General features: G+C 40.7%; 1 protein-coding gene across 7 annotated transcripts in view; it reads left to right on the top strand.

Annotated features, from left to right (window-relative positions):
- The window catches only part of FNDC3B (fibronectin type III domain containing 3B), a 361,400-nt gene that overhangs the window by 287,094 nt on the left and 52,692 nt on the right, over nt 1-21,614 (top strand). For all 7 annotated transcript variants that reach the window (NM_001132462.2, XM_054550321.2, XM_009239511.4 and 4 more), the window contains 10 exon segments: nt 2,696-2,820; nt 4,274-4,448; nt 6,825-6,911; nt 8,679-8,817; nt 11,061-11,132; nt 14,855-14,973; nt 16,733-16,838; nt 17,809-17,981; nt 20,058-20,171; nt 20,945-21,094. In NM_001132462.2, coding sequence (NP_001125934.2) covers nt 2,696-2,820; nt 4,274-4,448; nt 6,825-6,911; nt 8,679-8,817; nt 11,061-11,132; nt 14,855-14,973; nt 16,733-16,838; nt 17,809-17,981; nt 20,058-20,171; nt 20,945-21,094 — 1,260 coding nt within the window.

Consider the following 21,614-nt stretch of genomic DNA (forward strand, 5'->3'; position numbering starts at 1 on the left):
ACTGTCAAATATTTGTATTCTTACCTCTACAGACTCTACAGATAATGCTTCCAAAACTTAATTCCCAAGGTTTTAACAACTCTGGATCTTTCTAGATGTCCCTAAGTTTATGCACATAGTAGTACATCCTGGAAGTTGTTATGATAGAAAGTTTGGCATGCTTTCTCTATATGGGTTGGAGTTTATTTAGCAGTTGTTCCTGATTTTAACAGTTGTTCCTGACTCCAAGATTTCTTTTTTGTTTGTTTGTTTTTGAGATGGAGTCTTGCTCTGTCGCCCAGGCTGGAGTGCACTGGCGCCATTTTTACTTCTTTCACAAGTCGAATTTTTTTAAATCTTAGCAATATGGGAATACGTCTTAAAGGTCACACAGTGCCCCTTCTCCTAATTCTTTAGTGAGCCCGAGTGCTCTGGCTCTCTTAAAAGTCATTTCTCCCTTTTGAACCCTCCCCACTCTTTTTCTCGTTTGAGCCACAAACAGTCTGGTTTCTACTGTATTAAATAAAGCAAATTAACCTATTAAGAGAGTGACTTTTTTTTACTGGCTACAGTTCTAAGCACAAGAAAAGGGGAAAGGAGACCAAATAAAGAAATAGGAAAAATTAGGCATTGAAGGGGAGCCAACACGGGGTTTGGAAGGGATGAGAGCTTCCGCCATGGCAGGATGTGCCTTTCTTGCACTGTTTACTCTGAGTTCAGAAATAGAGGAGGAAAGAAGGTAGATCATGCCACAGCCTGAAATGGATACGACACATACCAGGGCTCCCACAGAGTGTAATCGGATGCTGGGTGTAATTATTCAAGTGTATGCATATGAATATATCATCTTCCTCAACCTCAACACTCAAGGTTGAAGTAAGCATAGTGTGTGACATGCCAGCCACATAGTGAGTTCACTCAAGGAGCAACTGAGAAATGTCAGGCTTTACTTGCTGCACTCCCCCAACTCAGCCGCCAAGTTGCACCTGAATGCACCTTGAATGAACCCTTGATAAAATGAACTTTCAATCTTAAAGACTGTTAGAACTCCCACTCCCTTCCATTGGGAAAGGCGCTTCCTGGCTGTAGGAGGTGGGTGGGGAAGGGGTTCCTTTGAGGAGGATGAATGTGGTGTGATTTTTTTTTTGGGGGGGGCGGGGCAGGGCAGGAGGACGGAATCTCTGTCGCCCACGCTGGAGTGCAGTGGCGCGATCTCGGCTCACTGCAAGCTCCATCTCCCAGGTTCACGCCATTCTCCCTCCTCAGCCTCCCGAATAGCCAGGACTACCAGCGCCCGCCATCACGCCTGGCTAATTTTGTTTTTGTATTTTTAGTACAGATGTGGTTTCACTGTGTTAGCCAGGATGGTCTCGATCTCCTGACCTTGTGATCTGCCCACCTCAGCCTCCCAAAGTCCTGGGATTACAGGCATGAGCCACCACGCCCGGCCGGTGTGGTTGTTTTTAATGTGTTTACCGTAGTGACAGTCAAGCTAGTGGTGTGTTCATTTTATTTTTCATTAAAACCACCTGGAATGTGTTTTAGTGGTATTTGGAGACCTGCTGAAAGGAAGGAGATGCTTAAATTTGTTTACGTAAAAAATGTGCTTGCTTTGTTTTTTGTAAAGTAAATTGAGAACTTCAGACACATTGCTCAAGGCCGTGGGCCTGTCCAATTAGAATGCTAAGATCCATTCAATGTTAGCATATGGTTTTCTTTTGCATGAACATGGATAAGATAGTAAGATAATGTGGATATGGGTAGGAAATATTCTAACAAACTACTGATAAGAGTATTACATGCCTCTGAGTATGGCATAGGACGGTTAGGCTTTTTTCTTACTTGTTGGACCTAATACGAGACCCCACTAGAGTGTTTTATTTTTACTTCAACGAATTTGAAGTATCATGTAAGGCTAGGAAGGCATTCAAAATACATTTCTAGCCTGACAAGAAACTTAGAGTGACTATAATATACATAGATTAATTCAACCAATGTTCCAAGTGGTTATCATTCACTTCTACCCTGCAAGCATTGATTGAGCTCCCAGTTTGTCCAAAGCACTGTTACGAGCAGAGCAGACGCGGACAAAATGATTCAAAGGTTTGTGACCAGTATCAGCGATCAGTGAAGAAACAACTCACCATCACTAGAATGTACTTGTGAAGGTATTGGAGGCCACTGCATGGCAAGAGAGATACAGCTGGAGAGGGCCTTGTATGGCACACTCAGCTGCAGAGACGAGTCTTTAGGTGCTCAGGAGTTAACTGGGAAAGGCTGTGTATTTTCAGAGCCAGTGACCCCTCTGTGGATGCAGTAGACTCTTGGTTGATCAGGCTGGGCAGTTTGGGCCAATCCAAGTAAGGAGGAGGATCTTAGAAATTTGTGATCGTTAACTGGAGCATCGTCTTGTGCCTGAAAGGACCTTTTTTTATTTTATTAACCAAAAAAACCACTTTAGATATACCACAGGTACAGTAAATTACCTGTCTCAATTACAGAATTTTCTGTAGTGCCTTTATGTTAGAGATGAGATTTCATCGTAGAATGCTTTATTTGCAACATGGACACTTCCCTGTAAGTTTCTATTGTTTTGGCTCATTCAAACTAGGAAATGAAACAGTTATTCAAGATGTTCAAGATGCTCCTTCATTTGGGGTTATCTGTTTTTTTTTTTTTTTTTAAGTATATGCATTGTTTCATTGTTTACTTTTAGGGAAAAAGAAATAGTGGTTTCAGACAGTGCTTCTTCGGGAGCCAGAAGCACTGCAAGTTGACAAAGCTTTGTCCGGCAATGGGGTACACATTCAGGCTGGCCGCTCGAAACGACATTGGCACCAGGTATGACGTTTCCTTGTCCTCTTGCCCTTCAGCCTTTGGATGGTGATCTTGAGCCTTCTTTTACATGACCCGAAGGCATGAGGAAGCCTGCTGCCTCCACACTAAATCAACTGGAGGTTTTCCAAGAGGGAATCCTAATCAGAGGAGAGAAGGCCTCCTTTAAGCTGGTGAATGTCACTGTGGCCTCTGCAGTCTTGGAAGCTGTATTGCAAAGGCCCCACTAGGGGTCTCTAAGAACCAAAGTGAAGATAGCAGTACAGATTTTGAAAGGAATTCCTCTTGGAGCTTTATTTTAGATCACATGCCTTTTTCTTTTATTACTTTAGAGCAAGCTTTTCATTCAGTTGCCCTTTTTCAATTATGTGAGTGTTTCCTGGTACAAAGAAAGAGATGCTGGGCCGGCCATTGTTGTCAAGCCCAGGGCAGATACGGAATTGGAGAATACCTGGACTGTCTTAGAGGCCTCTAGTCTGTATGAGAAAGGCAAGAACGGGTGTACTGTAAGGTATCAATTGATTAAAGAGGCTTTGAAAAGACCGCGTTTCAATTGCACTTGCGGGGTAACTCTTGATTAAGGGAAAAATCTTTTTCTTTCATCACTGCTTGTTGAAATCTTCTTAAAGGTTTTGCACATCAGTGGTCCCCAACTCACTTTCCAACCTAAAGAACCTCTTTTTAACATCACAAAGTCTTGCAGACCTGCCTCCACCACCATTGTAGCCATTACAGTTTTAGAGTTCACTGGTTGAAAAAAATACCGATACAAAGCCTTCTATGGTTCAAGAATTTTTAAATGAATTGGAAGTATCCACAAACTTGCGAAAAACAGCACTGTATATATTTGTAAAACATTATTTCATCAACAAATATTTGTTGCTCACATTGATTTGAAGGCTTCTTGACCCGTAACTTGATAAACATTGCATTGTGCTATGCCTTCTTTCCAGTGCTTTTGAGGGGGAAAATGAATTCTTAAGTACAGTTGTCCTTCAGTTTCCACAGGGGATTGGTTTCAGGACTTCCCCCACCTCCCTGCCATGAATACCAAAATCTATGGATGCCCCAGTCCCTGATATAAAATGGCATAGTCTTTGCATATAACCTACACTCATCCTTCCCTCCTTAAATCTTCTCTAACTTGCTTATAATATCCAATAGAATGCCCACACGTCACTTCATTCACGTGGACTCAAGATGCAGAACCCAAGGATACAGAAGGCCAACTGTATATTGTCCTGTGACTTGGTGTGTGTGTCTAGTAGAAGATCATGGGGTGGGGGATGGGGAAGCTGAAGGTGGTTATAGGGAATATCACACACAGCATCCTTACCTGGCTTTGCTTACTCTACCTGCTAGGCTGAGTTGGGTAGTTTGCAGGCTGAGCCTTCCTCTTTTAAAATGCCAAGCCTCTTCACATGCTTTTAACTGTGTGCCTCACTTTCTTTCTCTACAGTGGTTACAGCCAAGAGGTGGTGTGCTACACATTAGGAAATATCCCTCAGATGCCTTCTGCACCAAGGCTGGTTCGAGCCGGTATCACATGGGTCACGTTGCAGTGGAGTAAGCCAGAAGGCTGTTCACCTGAGGAAGTGATCACCTACACCTTGGAAATTCAGGAGGATGAAAATGTGAGTTTTACAGATTTTATACTTCTCTGTGTTTTGTACAAGTCAGTATTACTATAGCTACAGGGCACCATGAAATTAGATTAACTGCATAAGTTCAAAGCCAAACTCTTTATTTCTACCTCTGTCACCACCACTACCAACACCAGCCTGTTCTTTCCCATCTCTGTAAATGACATTTCCATCCTTTCAGCTGGGGAAGCAAAAACTCTTGGAGTCATCCTTGATCCTATATATAATCAGAAAATCCTTTTGAATCTTCCTTAGAAATTATTTAGAAATAACCCATTTTTTATCTCCACAGCTACTGCCCTTTTATGAGCCACTCATCTCACCCGTGGATTATTGCAGTAACATAATATTGTTATTGGATTATAGCCTCTTAATATTCCTAACTTCATCCTTACTAGGCTTCAGTCTGTTCTCCATACAAAGCCTGGGTGGAGAACATCATCTTGTAAAATACAAATAGATCGTGTCAGCACCCTGTTCAGAATCCTTCCTATCTCAGTGCCTTCCCCTCTTTTTCAGAGTAAAATCCCTAGAGCTCTTACAATGCCCACAAGGTCCTGTGTGATTGGGCTCTCCATTACTGTCCGTGTTGCTTCCACTCACTAGTCTTACCAGCCTCTAGTCTGTTCTGTTTGTTTTGTTTTGTTTTGTTTTGTTTTTGAGATGGAGTCTCGCTCTGTCACCCAGGCTGGAGTGCAGTGGCGTGATGTTGGCTCACCTCAAGCTCTGCCTCCCAGGTTCACGCCATTCTCCTGCCTCAGTTTCCCAAGTAGTTGGGACTACAGGCGCCCACCACCATGCCCGGCTAAGTTTTTTTTTGTATTTTTAGTAGAGACGGGGTTTCGCCATGTTAGCCAGGATGGTCTCGATCTCCTGACCTGGTGATCTGCCCTCCTCGGCCTCCCAAAGTGCTGGGATTACAGATGTGAGCCACCGCGCCCGGCCAGCCTCTAATCAGTTCTTTAAACACACCATGTGTGCTGTGGCCTCAAGGCCTTTGCAGTTCTGCCTTCTGGCCAGAATGCCTTTCCAGATGTCTTTGACTCCCTTCCCTCATTTTCTTCGGGTCTATTCTCATATGTCATTTCTTTGGACAGTCCTTCCCTGATCACCCTGTAGAACAGCACCACCCAATAGAACTTTCTGCAATGATGGAAATATTTTATAATTTGTGCCATCCAGTATGGTGGCACCTATACACGTACAACTCTTGAGCACCTGACATATGCTTGTTGGCCTGTAGCATGGAGGGTTTGTGCTTGTTTGTTTGTTTTGAGATGGAGTTTCACCTTGTTGCCCCGGCTGGAGTGCAGTGGTGCAATCTTGGCCCTCTGCAACCTCTGCCTCCCAGGTTCAAGTGATTCTCCTGCCTCAGCCTCCTGAGTAGCTGGGATTACAGGCACACACCACCATGCCTGGCTAATTTTGTATTTTTAGTAGAGACAGGGTTTCTCCATGTTGGTCAGGCTGATCTCGAACTCCCAGCCTCAGGTGATCTGCCCACCTCAGCCTCCCAAAGTGCTGGGCTTACAGTTGTGAGCCACCACGCCCAGCCAGTACTGAGTTTTTAACTGTAATAAACTTAAATTCAAAGAGCCACATATGGCTACCATATTTACCTCCAGCAGCTGTAGAAAGCCCTCACTAGTTCCACCACTGTATCCTCCTACCTGGCTTTAGTTTTTGTCATAGCACTTAACACCATGTGACATATGTAGCAGCTTTTCTGTATTGTCTTCTTCCACTGGAATGTGAGCTGCTTGTGGGCAAGGCCTTTTCTGTTCTTGGGCAGTGCTGAATCCTTAGAGCCTAGAGGACAGCCCAACACAGAGAAGGTGCTAAGTAGTATTTTGATGAGTGAATGATAGAATGATAGAGATAGAACTATTGACCCCGAATTCAACTTTTAGTGGAATGTTTGCCCTCCTAAAGGATTATGCCCTTTCCCATCTAAGCTGTCCTTTCTCCCATGGCCAGAAGAGGGCACTGTGTGGTCAGGAAGCTCAGCCACACTTACTGCATAGCACATTTGCAGCTTGATAGTAAAGACCTCGGTGCAAAGGGCTTTTTTCATGACAACATTAAAAATGTTAAATGTATTTTCAAAAAGTGCTTAACTCCTTTGTCACAATAAATTTGACCAGACCCAGGAGAAATTACAGTGTGATGGAGATAAATTTTTATTTAAAGCTCAAGTGCTATCCACAATACTCTGGGCTTCTGATTTTTCTCTTTTGCTGTAGCTGCCAGACCTCTGGCCAGTTGCTGATGATGATAGGGAAAGGCAGTATAAAAATCCTGTATTCAAAGGTATTTAATGCCCAGAATTTTTTATACTGATGTTTCTTCCTGGCTTTGCCTTTTCAGGATAACCTTTTCCACCCAAAATACACTGGAGAGGATTTAACCTGTACTGTGAAAAATCTCAAAAGAAGCACACAGTATAAATTCAGGGTGAGTCAGTCATTTTGCTACCTGAACTGCTTAAAAATGAAACTGTTTTCTGTTTCACCATTTACCATGTCAGATTGACTCTACAGGTTAAAAAATGAAGTTCACAGCACTTTACATTTTGAAAGTAACATTTATAAAGTGCACACCATGCTTTATTTATTCATTTGAGACAGAGTCTCTCTGTGTCACTCAGGCTGGAGTGCAGTGGCACGATCTCGGCTCACTGCAACCTCTGCCTCCCGGGTTTAAGCAGTTCTCCTGCCTCAGCCTCCCGAGTAGCTGGGACTATAGGCGTGCGCCACTATGCCCGGCTAATTTTTTTTTTTTTTTTTTTTTTTGTATTTTAGTTGAGACAGGGGTTTCACCATGTTGCCCAGGCTGGTCTCAATCTCCTGACCTTGTGATCCGCCTGCCTCGGCCTCCCAAAGTGCTGTGATTACAGGCGTGAGCCACTGCGCCTGGCCCATGCTTTAATTTTAAAACCAACTTGTGAGCACAAAAATTGTCATCATGTGCTGTAATAAATTGCATTTACAGCATGGCCAGGTGCCCTCATCTGGGAAGAGACACACCAGATGCTGGAGTGCACCTGTCACTCACCTGCACTCTATACCTTTTTCCTTTCGAGCAGTCTCTTTGCTCTTCACTTTCCTTTGCTCTTCTGCCCATTTATTTTTCCTCCCTTGTTTTTAATTTTCTCTTTCATGACCCACCCCCTCCCCACCTGGGCTGTCTTTGGTCATTAACAGCCACCATTAATATTACTATAGGACTATGTGTAGTAGCCAAAAAAGTGAATATGACTTTATGATCACTAAGAGATCAAAACGATATTCTGCAGCATTGTATTTTCTAGTATGACAAGTGGGCATTTTGGAAGATACGATTGTCTTCTGATTCCACACGTTCTTCTCTAAGTCGGGGACCAAATGCTATTATTTGGCACATAGCAATCACTCAATAAATAGTTGCCAAATTATCAAATGCAGTATGTGACTATTTGAGGGAAATGATAATTTTTAACATATTTTTTAAAACCCTTGTTATCGATGCTGGCTATGAGAACATAGCTATACTGCTAACATTTCTCCACAAGGTGGCATTGCCCTATTCTTTAAAAAGTGGGGCTATTTTTATGTCCCCCCCCACCCCCATATTTTCCTTTCACAAAACAATACAAACCAGGTGATGACATACTTGTTTTATCATGTCTTTTTGAAAGGGTAAAAGTATCTTTAAAACCCACCTTATGGTTTTTATTTTTATTTATTTATTTTTTGAGATGGAGTTTCACTCTTGTTGCCCAGGCTGGAGTGCAATGGCGTGATCTTGGCTCACTGCAACCTCTGCCTCCCAGGTTCAAGGGATTCTCCTGCCTCAGCCTCCTGAGTAGCTGGGATTACAGGCATGTGCCACCACGCCCAGCTAATTTCGTACTTTTAGTAGAGATAGGGTTTCTCCATGTTGGTCAGGCTGGTCTCGAACTCCTGATCTCAGGTGGTCCACCCACTTCGGCCTCCCAAAGTGTTAGGATTACAAGCGTGAGCCACCGTGCCCGGCCGATTTTATTTTTAATTGTTAATAACCAACTATACAGTAAATGATTTATAAAATAAATACTGTTAAATCAATACTTGAGTTGAAAGAGAAAAAAATGTGTGTGTCTGAGTTTATGGGTGCCTTAATCTCACCATGTTAAAAAGTGACCATTAATTTAATGATCCCTGATAACTAAAGCATGTTAACGTTTCCTTGGTTGTGTTCTAGCTGACTGCTTCTAATACGGAAGGAAAAAGCTGTCCAAGCGAAGTTCTTGTTTGTACGACAAGTCCTGACAGGCCTGGACCTCCTACCAGACCGCTTGTCAAAGGCCCAGTTACATCTCATGGCTTTAGTGTCAAATGGGGTATGTTTTGCTGCTGCTGCTGCTGCTGCTGTTTTTTTATTCTTTTGATAGATTTTTTTAAAATGATTAATTTTAGTAGTGACAAGCCAAAAAATTTGTGGATGGTATTTGCAGAAGTTTTCTGCATTCGGAATATATATGTGAGAAACATCCTGAGAATTCTACAAATTGGAATGGACAATTTCATTAAAATGTAATCATAATGGGCAATTAAATTTTAGTGGAAATTAAAATGGATGATTTTTAAGAGTATCTCATTTACTCTGATTTTCCTGTATTACATATTTTTTCTCCTATATATTTAAGGTATGGATTTGAATGTAGTAATCTCTGCATGCATCGTTCATTCTTCAATAGTTCATCCTTAAAAAATTAGCAATACTTAATAGAAAAATTTTGATTTATAAAGTTAATATTGAAAATAAATTTCAAAATTTAGGTTTGTTAAGTAAACTTTAGCATACAGAATGTTTAAGTTGCAACGAATTAGGGATAGTTTTGTTTCCATTGGTGTTTGTTGTGTAACCAGAGTCTTGAACTTTGGGAAATTTTCGTATTAAAGTTCATAAGGAGTTTGAGGTTGTCAGGTAAAAGGATATTGTGCCTCACCTCTGCTGTGTGAATTATTTCAATAAAATGCATACAATTAGAAGGTTGACAATTAATATGTAAAAGCGTTATGCGTATCATTTTTACTAATGTCATAATAATATTAACTAATAGGCAAAAAAAAAGTTGAAATCTTAAATTTTACCTTGCAGCCAGGTAATATAAGGAGAATTTAAAACATTATTACACCAACCACTGAGACATGTAACTGTTTCAAGTTACCTAATAATTGTGAGCTAGAATTATTAGGATTTCTGTTTTGCCAAAAGATGGATCTAATTCAGAGAAATGATACAAATCTAGATGTGCTTTTAGCCAGACCATAGAGCTTTTCTCTCAAAGAACCTCAGAAAGTTCTGTCAACACTACTTACTTTCATTAGCTATATGCTATAATATTTAACTTTATAATTATTATTGTAAATATCTACTACTGAAGTGTATATACATTAATGGAAATACCAGGTGAAGGAGAGGGGAAGTGAATATTCTAAATTTATGTATAAGTAAAACTTAAGGTTTTTTAGAAAAATCTCCACTATGTCTAAGAATATAGAAGTGGCAGACTGATGATAAGGGTACATTCTTTATAGTTTTGCAAAATTAGACTGCAAAGAAAGTGTTTTTCTGCTCAGAAAATAAAATTCCTGTAGGCACAGAGTTATGGGTAGACTATATACCCAAGGTGCCTAGGGCTCTAGTAATAAGCCAGAACCTTCTTCCTCAGACTGTCTGCTGGTGCACTGGTTCTCATTGATCCACACCTCTGGTTTCATACCACATTCACCTGGGATGTAAAGTTTGCATGGTAGGAAACTGTGCTAGAATGGACATATTCCATTTTGATATTTTATTTATTTTGTCAATAAATTTTGTACTTCTCTTTCCGTTCCTTTCCATCGCTCAAAAGAATCTTGTTGGCCGGGCATGGTGGCTCATGCCTGTAATCCCAGCACTTTGGGAGGCCGAGGTGAGTGGATCACCTGAGGTCTGGAGTTCGAGACCAGCCTGACTAACGTGGTGAAACCCTGTCTCTACTAAAAATACAAAAAAAATTAGCCAGGTGTAGTGGCGGGCGCCTGTAATCCCAGCTACTCGGGAGGCTGAGGCAGGAGACTCGCTTGAACCCAGGAAACGGAGGTTGCCTTGAGCCGAGATGGCGCCATTGCACTCCAGCCTAGGCAACAGAGCAAGACTCCATCTCAGATGGAAAAAAAAAAAAAAAAAGAATCTGGTCACTGATAAAATAAGTGAAATAAAAAGAATAAAATAAGAAATATGAACATATAGTCTTACATAAAAATCATCAAATATATTAAAGAGCACCTTCAAGTAAATTCAATGACTTGATCAGTTTGTGCTGAGTTTTTTGTTCATATTTCACTACATGAATGCTCTTTGACATTTCTAGATCTAAGAACTTTGAATAATCTGATAGTATTCAGAGATTCCTGGTTTGTTTTTTTCTTTTTTTTTTTTTTCAACAAAGGAGTTGGTGGAATAAATTATTTTGCCTTTTGGTCAAGTCTAGAATTCAGATAGTATAATGGTGTGTGATTTTATGAGTCCTGATGATGTTTACCAATAAAAATCAATATCCTTTTATTGCTAATAAGACATTTGGTTATTTTCCAGATCCCCCTAAGGACAATGGTGGTTCAGAAATCCTCAAGTACTTGCTAGAGATTACTGATGGAAATTCTGAAGGTGAAGTTTTTGGCAATTGTTCTATTCAAATCCAGTAGCAAGCTCTATTTTCTGATATAGTAAACGTCTTTATAGTAATAGTGAGTAATCATTAATTCTAAAGATAGAACTATTATTACAATAAACAAACTTTAGTCACATATTGGCAGTTTTTCTATTTCAAACACAGCACCAGAGATCAGAGTCTGCTTGAAACTTACATTTGTGTTATTTAAAAATTTTTCTGTATCTTTTTCATTGGTATTTTGTTTTGTTTATCTTTTGTTTTTGTTTCTTTGGTTTGGTTTGTTTTTGTTTTGTTTTTTGAGATATGGTCTCACTCTGTCACACAAGCTGGAGGGCAGTGGCACAAACATGGCCCACTACAGTCTCAAACTCCTGGGCTTAAGTGATTCTTCTGCCACAGAAGATGAGGAATAATACATTTTTCATAGTGATGGGGTCTCACTATGTTATCTAGGCTGGTCTCAAACTCCTGGCCTCAAGCAACCCTCCTACCTCGGCCTCCCAAAGTGCTGGGATTATAGACCTGAATCACCACACTCAGCTTCCATGTCTTTTTATGAACTAGAGTTTCTAATTAATCAGATAAATTTGGTATTTTCATCTCCTAACTTGCCATACGTTTTCTGGAAATTCTTATAAGCAGCCGGGAGTGGTGGCTCACGCTGTAATCCCAGCACTTTGGGAGGCCGAGGCTGAGATGGGTGGTCAAGAGATCAAGACCATCCTGGCCAACATGGTGAAACCCTGTCTCTACTAAAAATACAAAAATTAGCTGGATGTGGTGGCGTGTGCCTGTAGTCCCAGCTACTTGGGAGGCTGAGGCAGGAGAATTGCGTGAACCCAAGAAGCGGAGGTTGCAGTGAGCCGAGATTGCACCACTGCACTCCAGCCTGGTGACAAAGTGAGACTCTGTCTCAAAAAAAAAAAAAAAAAAAAAAATTCTTATAAGCAAAGGGAGTATCAAAGGCAGGAAGGGGAAGGTGGAGATAGTGAAGGGGTAGGTTCAGTAATCTACAAATTCCCATGCATGATAAAACAATATATAATATTGTGGGCTAGTGACAAGAATCACACTTTTATAACAAGTTTAGAAAATGTCTTTCCAACTTCATTGTCATTTTGCTTCAGGTTTTTGTTATATTCATACTGGGGGGATTAACATGGAACAAATGTTAGAAATAAAATTCCTTAGTACCTTTTTAAAAATTCTAAGGTTTTCTTTCTAATAAAATTCATTAGACTTTAATAGAGAAAAGTATAGTCTTCAAAACTTTTTAAATGACGTATCATCTCACCACTGTAATAATCTCTCTAACCATTAAGTTTTTTTTTTTTTTTTTTTGAGACGGAGTCTCGCTCTGTCGCCCAGGCGACAGAGTGCAGTGGCGTGATCTCGGCTCACTGCAAGCTCCGCCTCCCAGGTTCACGCCATTCTCCTGCCTCAGCCTCCTGTGTAGCTGGGACTACAGGCACCCACCACTAGGCTGGCTAATTTTTTTTGAATTTTTAGTAGAGACGGGGTTTCACCGTTTTACCCAGGATAGTCTCGATCTCCTGACCTCGTGATCCACCCACCTTGGTCTTCCAAAGTGCTGGGATTACAGGCGTGAGCCACCGCGCCCGGCCCACCATTAATTTTTTTTAAAATGGCACATGCTTATGCCAAAAACAGAGAGCATTGATAAAACTTTTACAAGCAAGCAGTGCTGATGTGTGGCTGGCTTTTTATTCTGTACCATGAGAACCACCTGGAATTTTTTTGTTTTTAAGTCTGTTGGTTCCTATTTTAAGCTGAAAACATGAGAATTCTTTTGAGATGAGCACAGCTATTCTAAACATAAAATCATATTTTGTGCTAAAAACCTGGTTTAGAACTGCTGGGCGTGGTGGCTCACACTTGTAATCCCAGCACTTTGGGAGGCCGAGGTGGGTGGATTACGAGGTCAGGAGTTCGAGACCAGCCTGACCAACATGGTGAAACCCTATCTTTGCTAGAAAAAATACAAAAATTAGCTGGGCGTGGTGGCGTGTGCCTGTAATTCCAGCTACTCGAGAGGCAGAGGCAGGAGAATCATTGGAACCCAGGAGGCGGAGGTCGCAGTGAGCCGAGATCGCACCACTGCACTTAAGCCTGGGCGACAGAGTAAAACTCTGTCTCGGAAGAAAAAACAAAAAACAAAACAAACAAACAAAAAACAACCTAGTTTAGCTTTTCTTCATTAGAAAAACCCACCTAGGATAGAAGTCATGTATATGCCAGTGGCTCATTGTGAATATTTAAGTATGTTTTGAATTCTCATGGCTCCCTTTAGCTATTGATGACAAATCAAAAGTAGGGGCCCTTCTGGACTTCCAGTTAACAACTTTGCGACTGCATGGCTGAGTGAGTGATTGAATCTTTTCAGTAATCCTTGCTCCCAGTCACCTTTTCAGTGCAGGTTTTTTTGACCTGTAATATCAGGATAATTGCCTTTACTATTGCCTTTTTTCATATGGCCTTAGTGCATGCGACTCTATTGTGAATCTAAACTAATAAGCCACTGGGGGAATTTGTGGATGTTACTCTAGTTAAAATACCAGGGAATAGAAAAAGCATTTCCCCTAAAACAACTTCATGTAGTAAAAGGCTTTTGTAAAGTGGTCAGCTGGAAACACAGCGTGAGTGGGAATAAAACAGAGGAGTGAAGAGCCTCCCAGTGGCCCGGATTTGTGAGTCAGGCAGGTGGCCGAGGCATCCCTGGGTGCCCTTGCTTCCAACGGCATCAGCCTCGCGGGGCACCCAGACTCCTGGCGACTGTTCTCTCTTCAGTTCCGCAAAGCGGTCAGATCACTTGGGTCATGCCACATTTGGTCTTTAATTTGTCACCCCGTAGGCATTTTTGTCTTTTTTTTTTTTTTTTTTTTTTTTGAGATGGAGTCTCGCTCTGTCGCCCAGGCTGGAGTGCAACGTCGCGATCTCGGCTCACTGCAACCTCCGCCTTCTGGGTTCAAGTGATTCTCTTGCCTCAGCCTCCCAAGTAGCTGAGATTACAGGTGCCCACCACCACGCCCAGCTAATTTTTGTATTTTTAGTAGAGATGAGGTTTCGCCAGGTTGGCCAGACTGGTCTCAGACTCCTGACCTCAGGTGATCCACCCACCTTGGCCTCCTAAAGTGTTGGGATTACAGGCGTGAGCCACCACCTGTAATTTTTGTCTTTTAAGTGGAGCTTCATGAAGGCAGTCAAAAGACCAGTTTTTAAAAGAGGATTTCACTTCCTTTGGCCTCTAGGCAGATAAGAACAGGGAGAAATTCTTGCATACCGCCCCAGACTTGCCAGAAGCCTCGTGGCCAAGAAGTAGCCCTGTTCCTGGCTGCCCCTGAGGCCTCCTGACACCAGGAGCATTTCATAGCTTACCCACCCCTGTTCTGTGTCTCCCACCACTCCTTCTGTACCAATGGCACGTTTCATTGTGGTTTCCCACATCCAAACCTCACAGCAAATGTAATTGTGGTGATAGTAGGTAGTCTAGCCAGCAACACTAAGTATTAAAAATGACTTAATGTTATTTTGGTATTTAACTTTGTAAAAGAAAAAGGAAAAGCTTTCTGGCTATTTAAAAAGAAAAAGAAGATGTTGGTTTTCATGAAAACGTAGAGCTTTTTCTTGTCAGCAATGGCTGATATGCTACATTTTTACAAGAGGCATAAAGTCATGCATAAGTCTTGTTTTACAGCGAATCAGTGGGAAGTGGCCTACAGTGGGTCAGCTACCGAATACACCTTCACCCACTTGAAACCAGGCACTTTGTACAAACTCCGAGCATGCTGCATCAGTACCGGAGGACACAGCCAGGTTGGTTTTGTTTCCATATGAAAGTAAAACCTCATTGATCAAATTCAGACAAACTGTGTATAGCATCAGAAGCAAATTGCAGTTTAAACAATGTATCTTGGTAATGCAACCTAATAGTATCACTTCAGGAAATGAAAAATAGAGCTTTTTGAATTGCTGTTTAGAGGTATAAGATAGGCCTAAATGATTCCCTACTGAACCGTAGTATTTTCAGGTACATTTGTCACTCACTTATTTCTCAGAAGGCTTTGACATAATCACCTGTGACAGCTGAAAATTGTCTGGAATTTGCATTGACTAAATAAAGGAGACCTCGATTATTGCAATGATTAAAAAACTATAGAATTTAGAGTAAAAGGATAAGACCTGCACAGCACTGCTGTTACCACATCTATCAATTTTAAGAATTTGAGACATACCTTCCTCAAGGTAGTTTACTGCCATCTGCTGGAAAGTTGTTGCAAAAACAATGTAAATCCATTATGACTGAGCTGAGTGGCACCTCCTGAAGTTGTGTGGTACCCAACGTACACATCTGTAGGCAGCATCCATTCTTTTGTTTCTACTATTTATATGACCTTAGACTAACCTGTTAACATGTCAGGAGCCTTAGTTTCAACCACATAGTACTCTCAGAGGCTCAAAACAACCTGATAAATATACATGGAGTACTCTAGAAATGAAATAATTGTTATCAAAGTGAATGAGGAACGAGATGCCAAAAGATACTTTCACTGTAGAGATATTTAACATTATGATTTGAAACCACTAATAATTTGGAATGAAAGAGAAGGAGAGATGGTGGCTTACAGCCCTGTGCTGGGTTGACTTTTCAAGAGAATACCTGCCATTTGAATGCCTAATTTTTCTAGTCAACCCACTTGCAACATTAGTTTTTGTGTTTACTTTCTTTGGCCCCCAAGGATGGTACTAGGACATGTAGACTGCCCATGTAGACACTCCCTGTGAGGAGAAGGTCCAGCTGGACCATCATATACAGTGCCGAAGCTGTCTGGAATGCCTCCCAGGTGGAGTAAATCCAAATCAAAGCTGAGACTACCAGTGGTACTTCCTATGTGTGAGGCACTACACAAGGTGGCACTGAGGCTGAACTGCTCAAATGCATAGAGTTCATTTCCTCTGTGCCACTTCTCAGGAAGAAAATTGAATGTGGCTGAGCTGTATAGCTCTACCTGATTTTCTCCTGTCTCAGGAAGTAGGTCAGCTTCCATACCACTAGCCTTACACAACCAGATCCTGCAAAATAAAGGACTACTTATTTTAGCATTAACAGTACCTGCTGGTTGATGTCAGAATCAATTGATTAATATTGAGTTTATTTGCTTTTCTGCTCTGTATGTGAATGGTTGGCCATTTATGGTACCATTTTAAAATTTCATCCAGCTGTTGTTTTGTGTTCTCTTCTGTCCTCATGAAGGGTCTTTCTAATTTTGATTTAAAGGAAAAGAATTGTGTGCTTAGGATATACAGTACTCATGTCTGCTAATCTAACTTCAAAAATAATCATTCTTGTTTTTCCCAGTGCCATATGAAGTCTATAGCCACCCTTAAAACACACACACATAAATTTATATGAAGATCTTAATTGCATTAAAAACATACCATAATGTGCACACATTTAGCATGTAACCCCTTTTCGGTAACATTTGCAGTTATGGGGTGGAATTTGCCTGATATGTGGAGGTCTGATAAATTCACAGTAACTAAGAGATGGTTCTCTCTGGTGTTTCTCCTGCAGTGTTCTGAAAGTCTCCCTGTTCGCACACTAAGCATTGCACCAGGTCAGTGTCGACCACCGAGGGTTTTGGGTAGACCAAAGCACAAAGAAGTCCACTTAGAGTGGGGTGAGTGAACTAACCTTCACATTGACATTGACAATTTGGACAATTGGGGATGAAGACTTATGCTTTGTAGTTAAGTTTCAAAGCTTTCTTCTAAAGACCATATATGTTTTTGTCTGTTGAAGATGTCCATATTCTTCCTGAAGTATGTTGACCCGGGTTTTTTATGTGTGTCATTCCCGCCATCCACACCCGCAACACCATCCCTCACCTTCCTCTTCCTGATGGTGCCACACACATGGTTTATCCCCCACGCTTCAGGGGACACATTTCTAGGGAGTATTTCTAGAACAGCCAGTCTTTTTCAGAAAGTTTTCAACTTTATTAATGGGAAAAAAATTTTGTGCTCAATTTAGAACTTAAACCAAAGAATGGTTTGTAAGATCACATGGAATTCTTCCTCATCTTTGCGTGCAACCACCTCTGCTGCATTGTCCTGTGTGGGTCTTGATGTTTTTACAGCATTGACTTAAGCTGTATTAGCATTTCCTATTGTGTCCAGCAGTTTACAACATGTATAATTATAAGTACAAATGTACAGAACTCTCTAGCATACTATGTTTTCCTACCACTTATGTCTAAAGTATAATAAATTGTGCCAATTTGGGGTCCTGTATTTTGATTTAGTTTGACCTTTGGTTTCCAATTAAAGAGATTTTTCTTCCCTCTTTTTCTTCCATTTACCTAGCATTAGAATATGAAGAAATATATCTAATGTTCCTATAATTTTGGGATTATTTTGTCAATGTAATTAAATAAACTTCAATGGACCTGCTTTGGAGAGTATGGATAACATCATTCAGAAACTTTTATTTTTATATCTCTTTTTTGGTGGGCAGGGATTCTTTTGTAAGGGAGATACTGAGGACAGGCCACCGATGTGATATTTTGCTCAACTTGTGTGAAATCTGGTGCACTTTGTTCAACTGGAAGCACAAAGTGTTCTAAGATGAAAAAAATTCTTCATACCCAGATGTTCCTGCATCGGAAAGTGGCTGTGAGGTCTCAGAGTACAGCGTGGAGATGACGGAGCCTGAAGACGTAGCCTCGGAAGTGTACCATGGCCCAGAGCTGGAGTGCACCGTCGGCAGCCTGCTTCCTGGAACCGTGTATCGCTTCCGGGTGAGGGCTCTGAATGATGGAGGGGTGAGTATAAACCCATACGCCATAACCAGAATTAGAATGCATAATCAGAACCCAAAGTGCTAACACTTCTGTCTCTAGCCTCCTGAAATTTTTGACAGTCTTGATGCAACCTTGACAACCATTAATGCAGTGTCTGTAAATCTTAATTCTGAGTTGATATTGTTGTGATTTCATATAGACCCAGCATTAGAAGTTTTCTGTTTCTTTTGTCCTCATATCATTCTATGAAGACAGCACTCAAGGTTAATAAGGATATCACCCTGTAGATACTTTCGACAGTTTTTAGAAAATTTCCTATTCTATTGACTTTATCAGTTCAGGGAAATTAGGAATAGATAATAGTTCTAATAAAAGTTTTATACTGTCTTGTCTAAATGAACCAGCAACATCTTAGGTCAGTTTTTACAACTAGAGAAGGGTAGTGGCTAGGGACACCAGCTTGTTTTTGTTTTGTTTCAAGTGAAAACTATAGGACTCTCTCCTTCTATTGCTCCATTTGGAGTTGTCAAGTTGAGCTATCAGAAATTGAGAATATATATGTGTATGTTATATCCATAAAGGTGGTTGTCCTTTTTCTCTTTGAAATTGCCAAATGATGTGGATTTAGGGGGAGATGAATAATGAGTAGTGGGAGTCCCAGTAACTGTGAGGCTTTTGGGTGGGCTCAGAGATTGATGAAGCATAAAAGAGGGCAGAAGGGTGTGGGTAAAGCTAGCTAATGCTAAATGCCCCCTCCAAAGTGCCAGTGGTTTGTATAGATGGGCTCCATGCAAATAAATAGAATTAATTAATTGATGATTTTAAAAAAAAATAAGACAGCCCAACTTGCAGTGACTTTTTGTTTTAAGTGAAAGCAAGTTTATTAAGAAAGTAAAGGAATAAAAGAAGGGCTATTCCTTAGGCAGAGTGCCCGAAACTGGATTTCTTCTAATTCTCCAATAGAAAAGAATTTGAGACACAACAGTGATACTTAAGTGAAAACAAAAAAGTCTAAACATTAACGCTTATGCACCTGAACTTATAATCATGTAAGCGAAAAGAAGATGGATGGTGATGAGCACGCTGTTGTGTCTACCCCATTCTCTCATCAACTTTTCAGTTACTATCTGCCACAACAAAGATAAATGTGCAACTGGGCTGGTGTGAGCTGTGCTTTTCTCAGCCCTTTCACTGATTTATCCTATAAAGAAACTATCTTCAGCTTGGGTTTATTCCTGTTGTATTAGAAATTAACCATATATATCGCTGTAGTCGTCTTCTGAGGTCCATTTCAGAGAGCTTTCCCAACTCCCCAGCATCTTTGCATGTTATGTTGAGAGGTGGTTTTTTGTTTCCCACCTCCCTGCCATCTTTTTTCTCCCATTTTGACAAGGACAGTCATATATTTTGTTAGCCTGGAAAGTTTTTACTCTGCTCCAAAGCTTTGAAGTATCAAATATGCCACCATTAAAATGGGTGGTTCACGTGGCTGTGACTCTCAAAGTGTGGTAAGTCTTTAGCAATTCCTGGCTCTGAGCAGTGTGGTCACTGATGGTAACATCAGGATTGCCGTGGATACCCTTGAATAAGTGAGGTGATGGGAACACACTGAGAAAACATTACAGAAGCATTCATTTTCAGAATGGAAAATACCGGTAACTAGAAGAAATACCTAGAATTTGATCACCAACAATTCCAAGTATATTTTTGTGTGTTAAATATTAAACTGCAGTGGGCATCTGACTTAGTTTTCTTGGATGTCCTCTGAGAAATATGAAAGCAGATTGCCCTGTTTTGTCAAAATTCAGCATATTTTTATTTCATGTCCCAAGAAAGGGAAAATATTTTGTCAACCAACTAATTATTTTCCACTTAAAAAAATGACAGACATCTACTACTCAGGGACTGTATGTAGGAAAAAAACTTACACATATTGAATTGAAAGTGAAAATCATTGGGTAATATTTGTTAATTAGTTGTGTTGATGATGATGTTAGCCTAGCTTTTATTTGGTTATAAGCTTTTATATGCACACACATTCACAAACACATACACGCATATATACATATGTGTGTGTGTGTGTGTGTTTTCTTTCAGTATGGTCCCTATTCTGATGTCTCAGAAATTACCACTGCTGCAGGGCCTCCTGGACAATGCAAAGCACCTTGTATTTCTTGTACACCTGATGGATGTGTCTTAGTGGGTTGGGAGGTAAGTCAGGCATATTCTGCATCAACTTCTGTTTCTTCTACTTTACTCCCAAATACAAATACAAATTATAAGGAAGCTGCAAATCCAAAATGCACATATAGATGATTTTTTTTTTTTTTTTTTGCTATGTATACTATAGTAATCACCCTTGGCACTTGCCATTTGCTTATGTTATTTAGAGTTGTGGAAATTTTACCATAGTCAAAACTGAGAGGAAATGGTTTCTCATGCCTTTCTTTTTTAAAAAAATTTTATTTTGTTTTACTTATTTTATTTTTTTGTGTGACAGAGTTTCCCCCTTGTCACCCAGGCTGGAGGGTAGTGGCACAATCTCGGCTCACTGCAACCTCTGCCTCCCTGGTTCAAGTGATTCTCCTGCCTCAGCCTCCTGAGTAGCTGGGATTACAGGTGCCCGCCACCATGCCTGGCTAGTTTTTGTATTTTTAGTAGAGACAGGGTTTCACTATGTTGGCCAGGCTGGTCTCGAACTCCTTACCTTAGGCAATCCACCCACCTCAGCCTCCCAAAGTGCTGGAATTACAGGCATGAGCCACCGCACCCGGCCCTATTTTATTTTTAAATTTCTAAATCTCAAAAAAAATTTTGTGGGTACATAGTAGGTGTATATATTTGTGATCATGCCTTTCTTTTATATGTATTTGAAATATTCTGGGGCATGTTGCTCTCTTTCCCATTTTAGTTAATTGAATACAAGCACAGTAGGATTCTCTTCTCAGTGGCATTATTAACTACTTCAATTTCTGCCTTTCCAGAGTCCTGATAGTTCTGGTGCTGATGTCTCAGAGTACAGGTTGGAATGGGGAGAAGATGAAGAATCCTTAGAACTCATTTATCATGGGACAGACACCCGTTTTGAAATAAGAGACCTGTTGCCTGCTGCACAATATTGCTGTAGACTACAGGTAGGTTGACATTATTCAGATGTTGCTCACAAGGACTGGTGTCCCATGAAAGACACTTTGGGAAACCCACTCAAAGGCTTGTGGTGGAGGCTGTCAGGAGGGATGATATGGAAATAAAAATACATTTGGTTGTTTTAGTATTTTGCAGTTAATTTCCACTTCTCTAGGAAATTCTGAAACTTAAGAACAAAATAAGATTCTTCTCCATTCTGCTTCTCACCACCCTTGTATCTTGTCTGTTCATCAGTTTGCTGAATAAATGACCCAAGTCCAAGGGAAAGATGACACAGCTCCTTAGGGAAGGAGCCTTCTGTCTCATTCCCCTGAGATGCACATTTCAGTGGGAAAGACTCTTAGAACTGGCAAAAGACACAAAATTATTTTACGAGCTGTTAAATGGAGCCAAAAATAGTTTGGACTAGTTTGCATTAGATTATAGGACCCCACCTCCCACCTCCCAGTGACGATTATCAAGGCTGGTTATCTATAAGCTTCCACTTGGGAGTCCAGATAGGATAAC

Source organism: Pongo abelii, chromosome 2, assembly GCF_028885655.2.
Source record: "Pongo abelii isolate AG06213 chromosome 2, NHGRI_mPonAbe1-v2.0_pri, whole genome shotgun sequence".
Taxonomy (NCBI): domain Eukaryota; kingdom Metazoa; phylum Chordata; class Mammalia; order Primates; family Hominidae; genus Pongo; species Pongo abelii.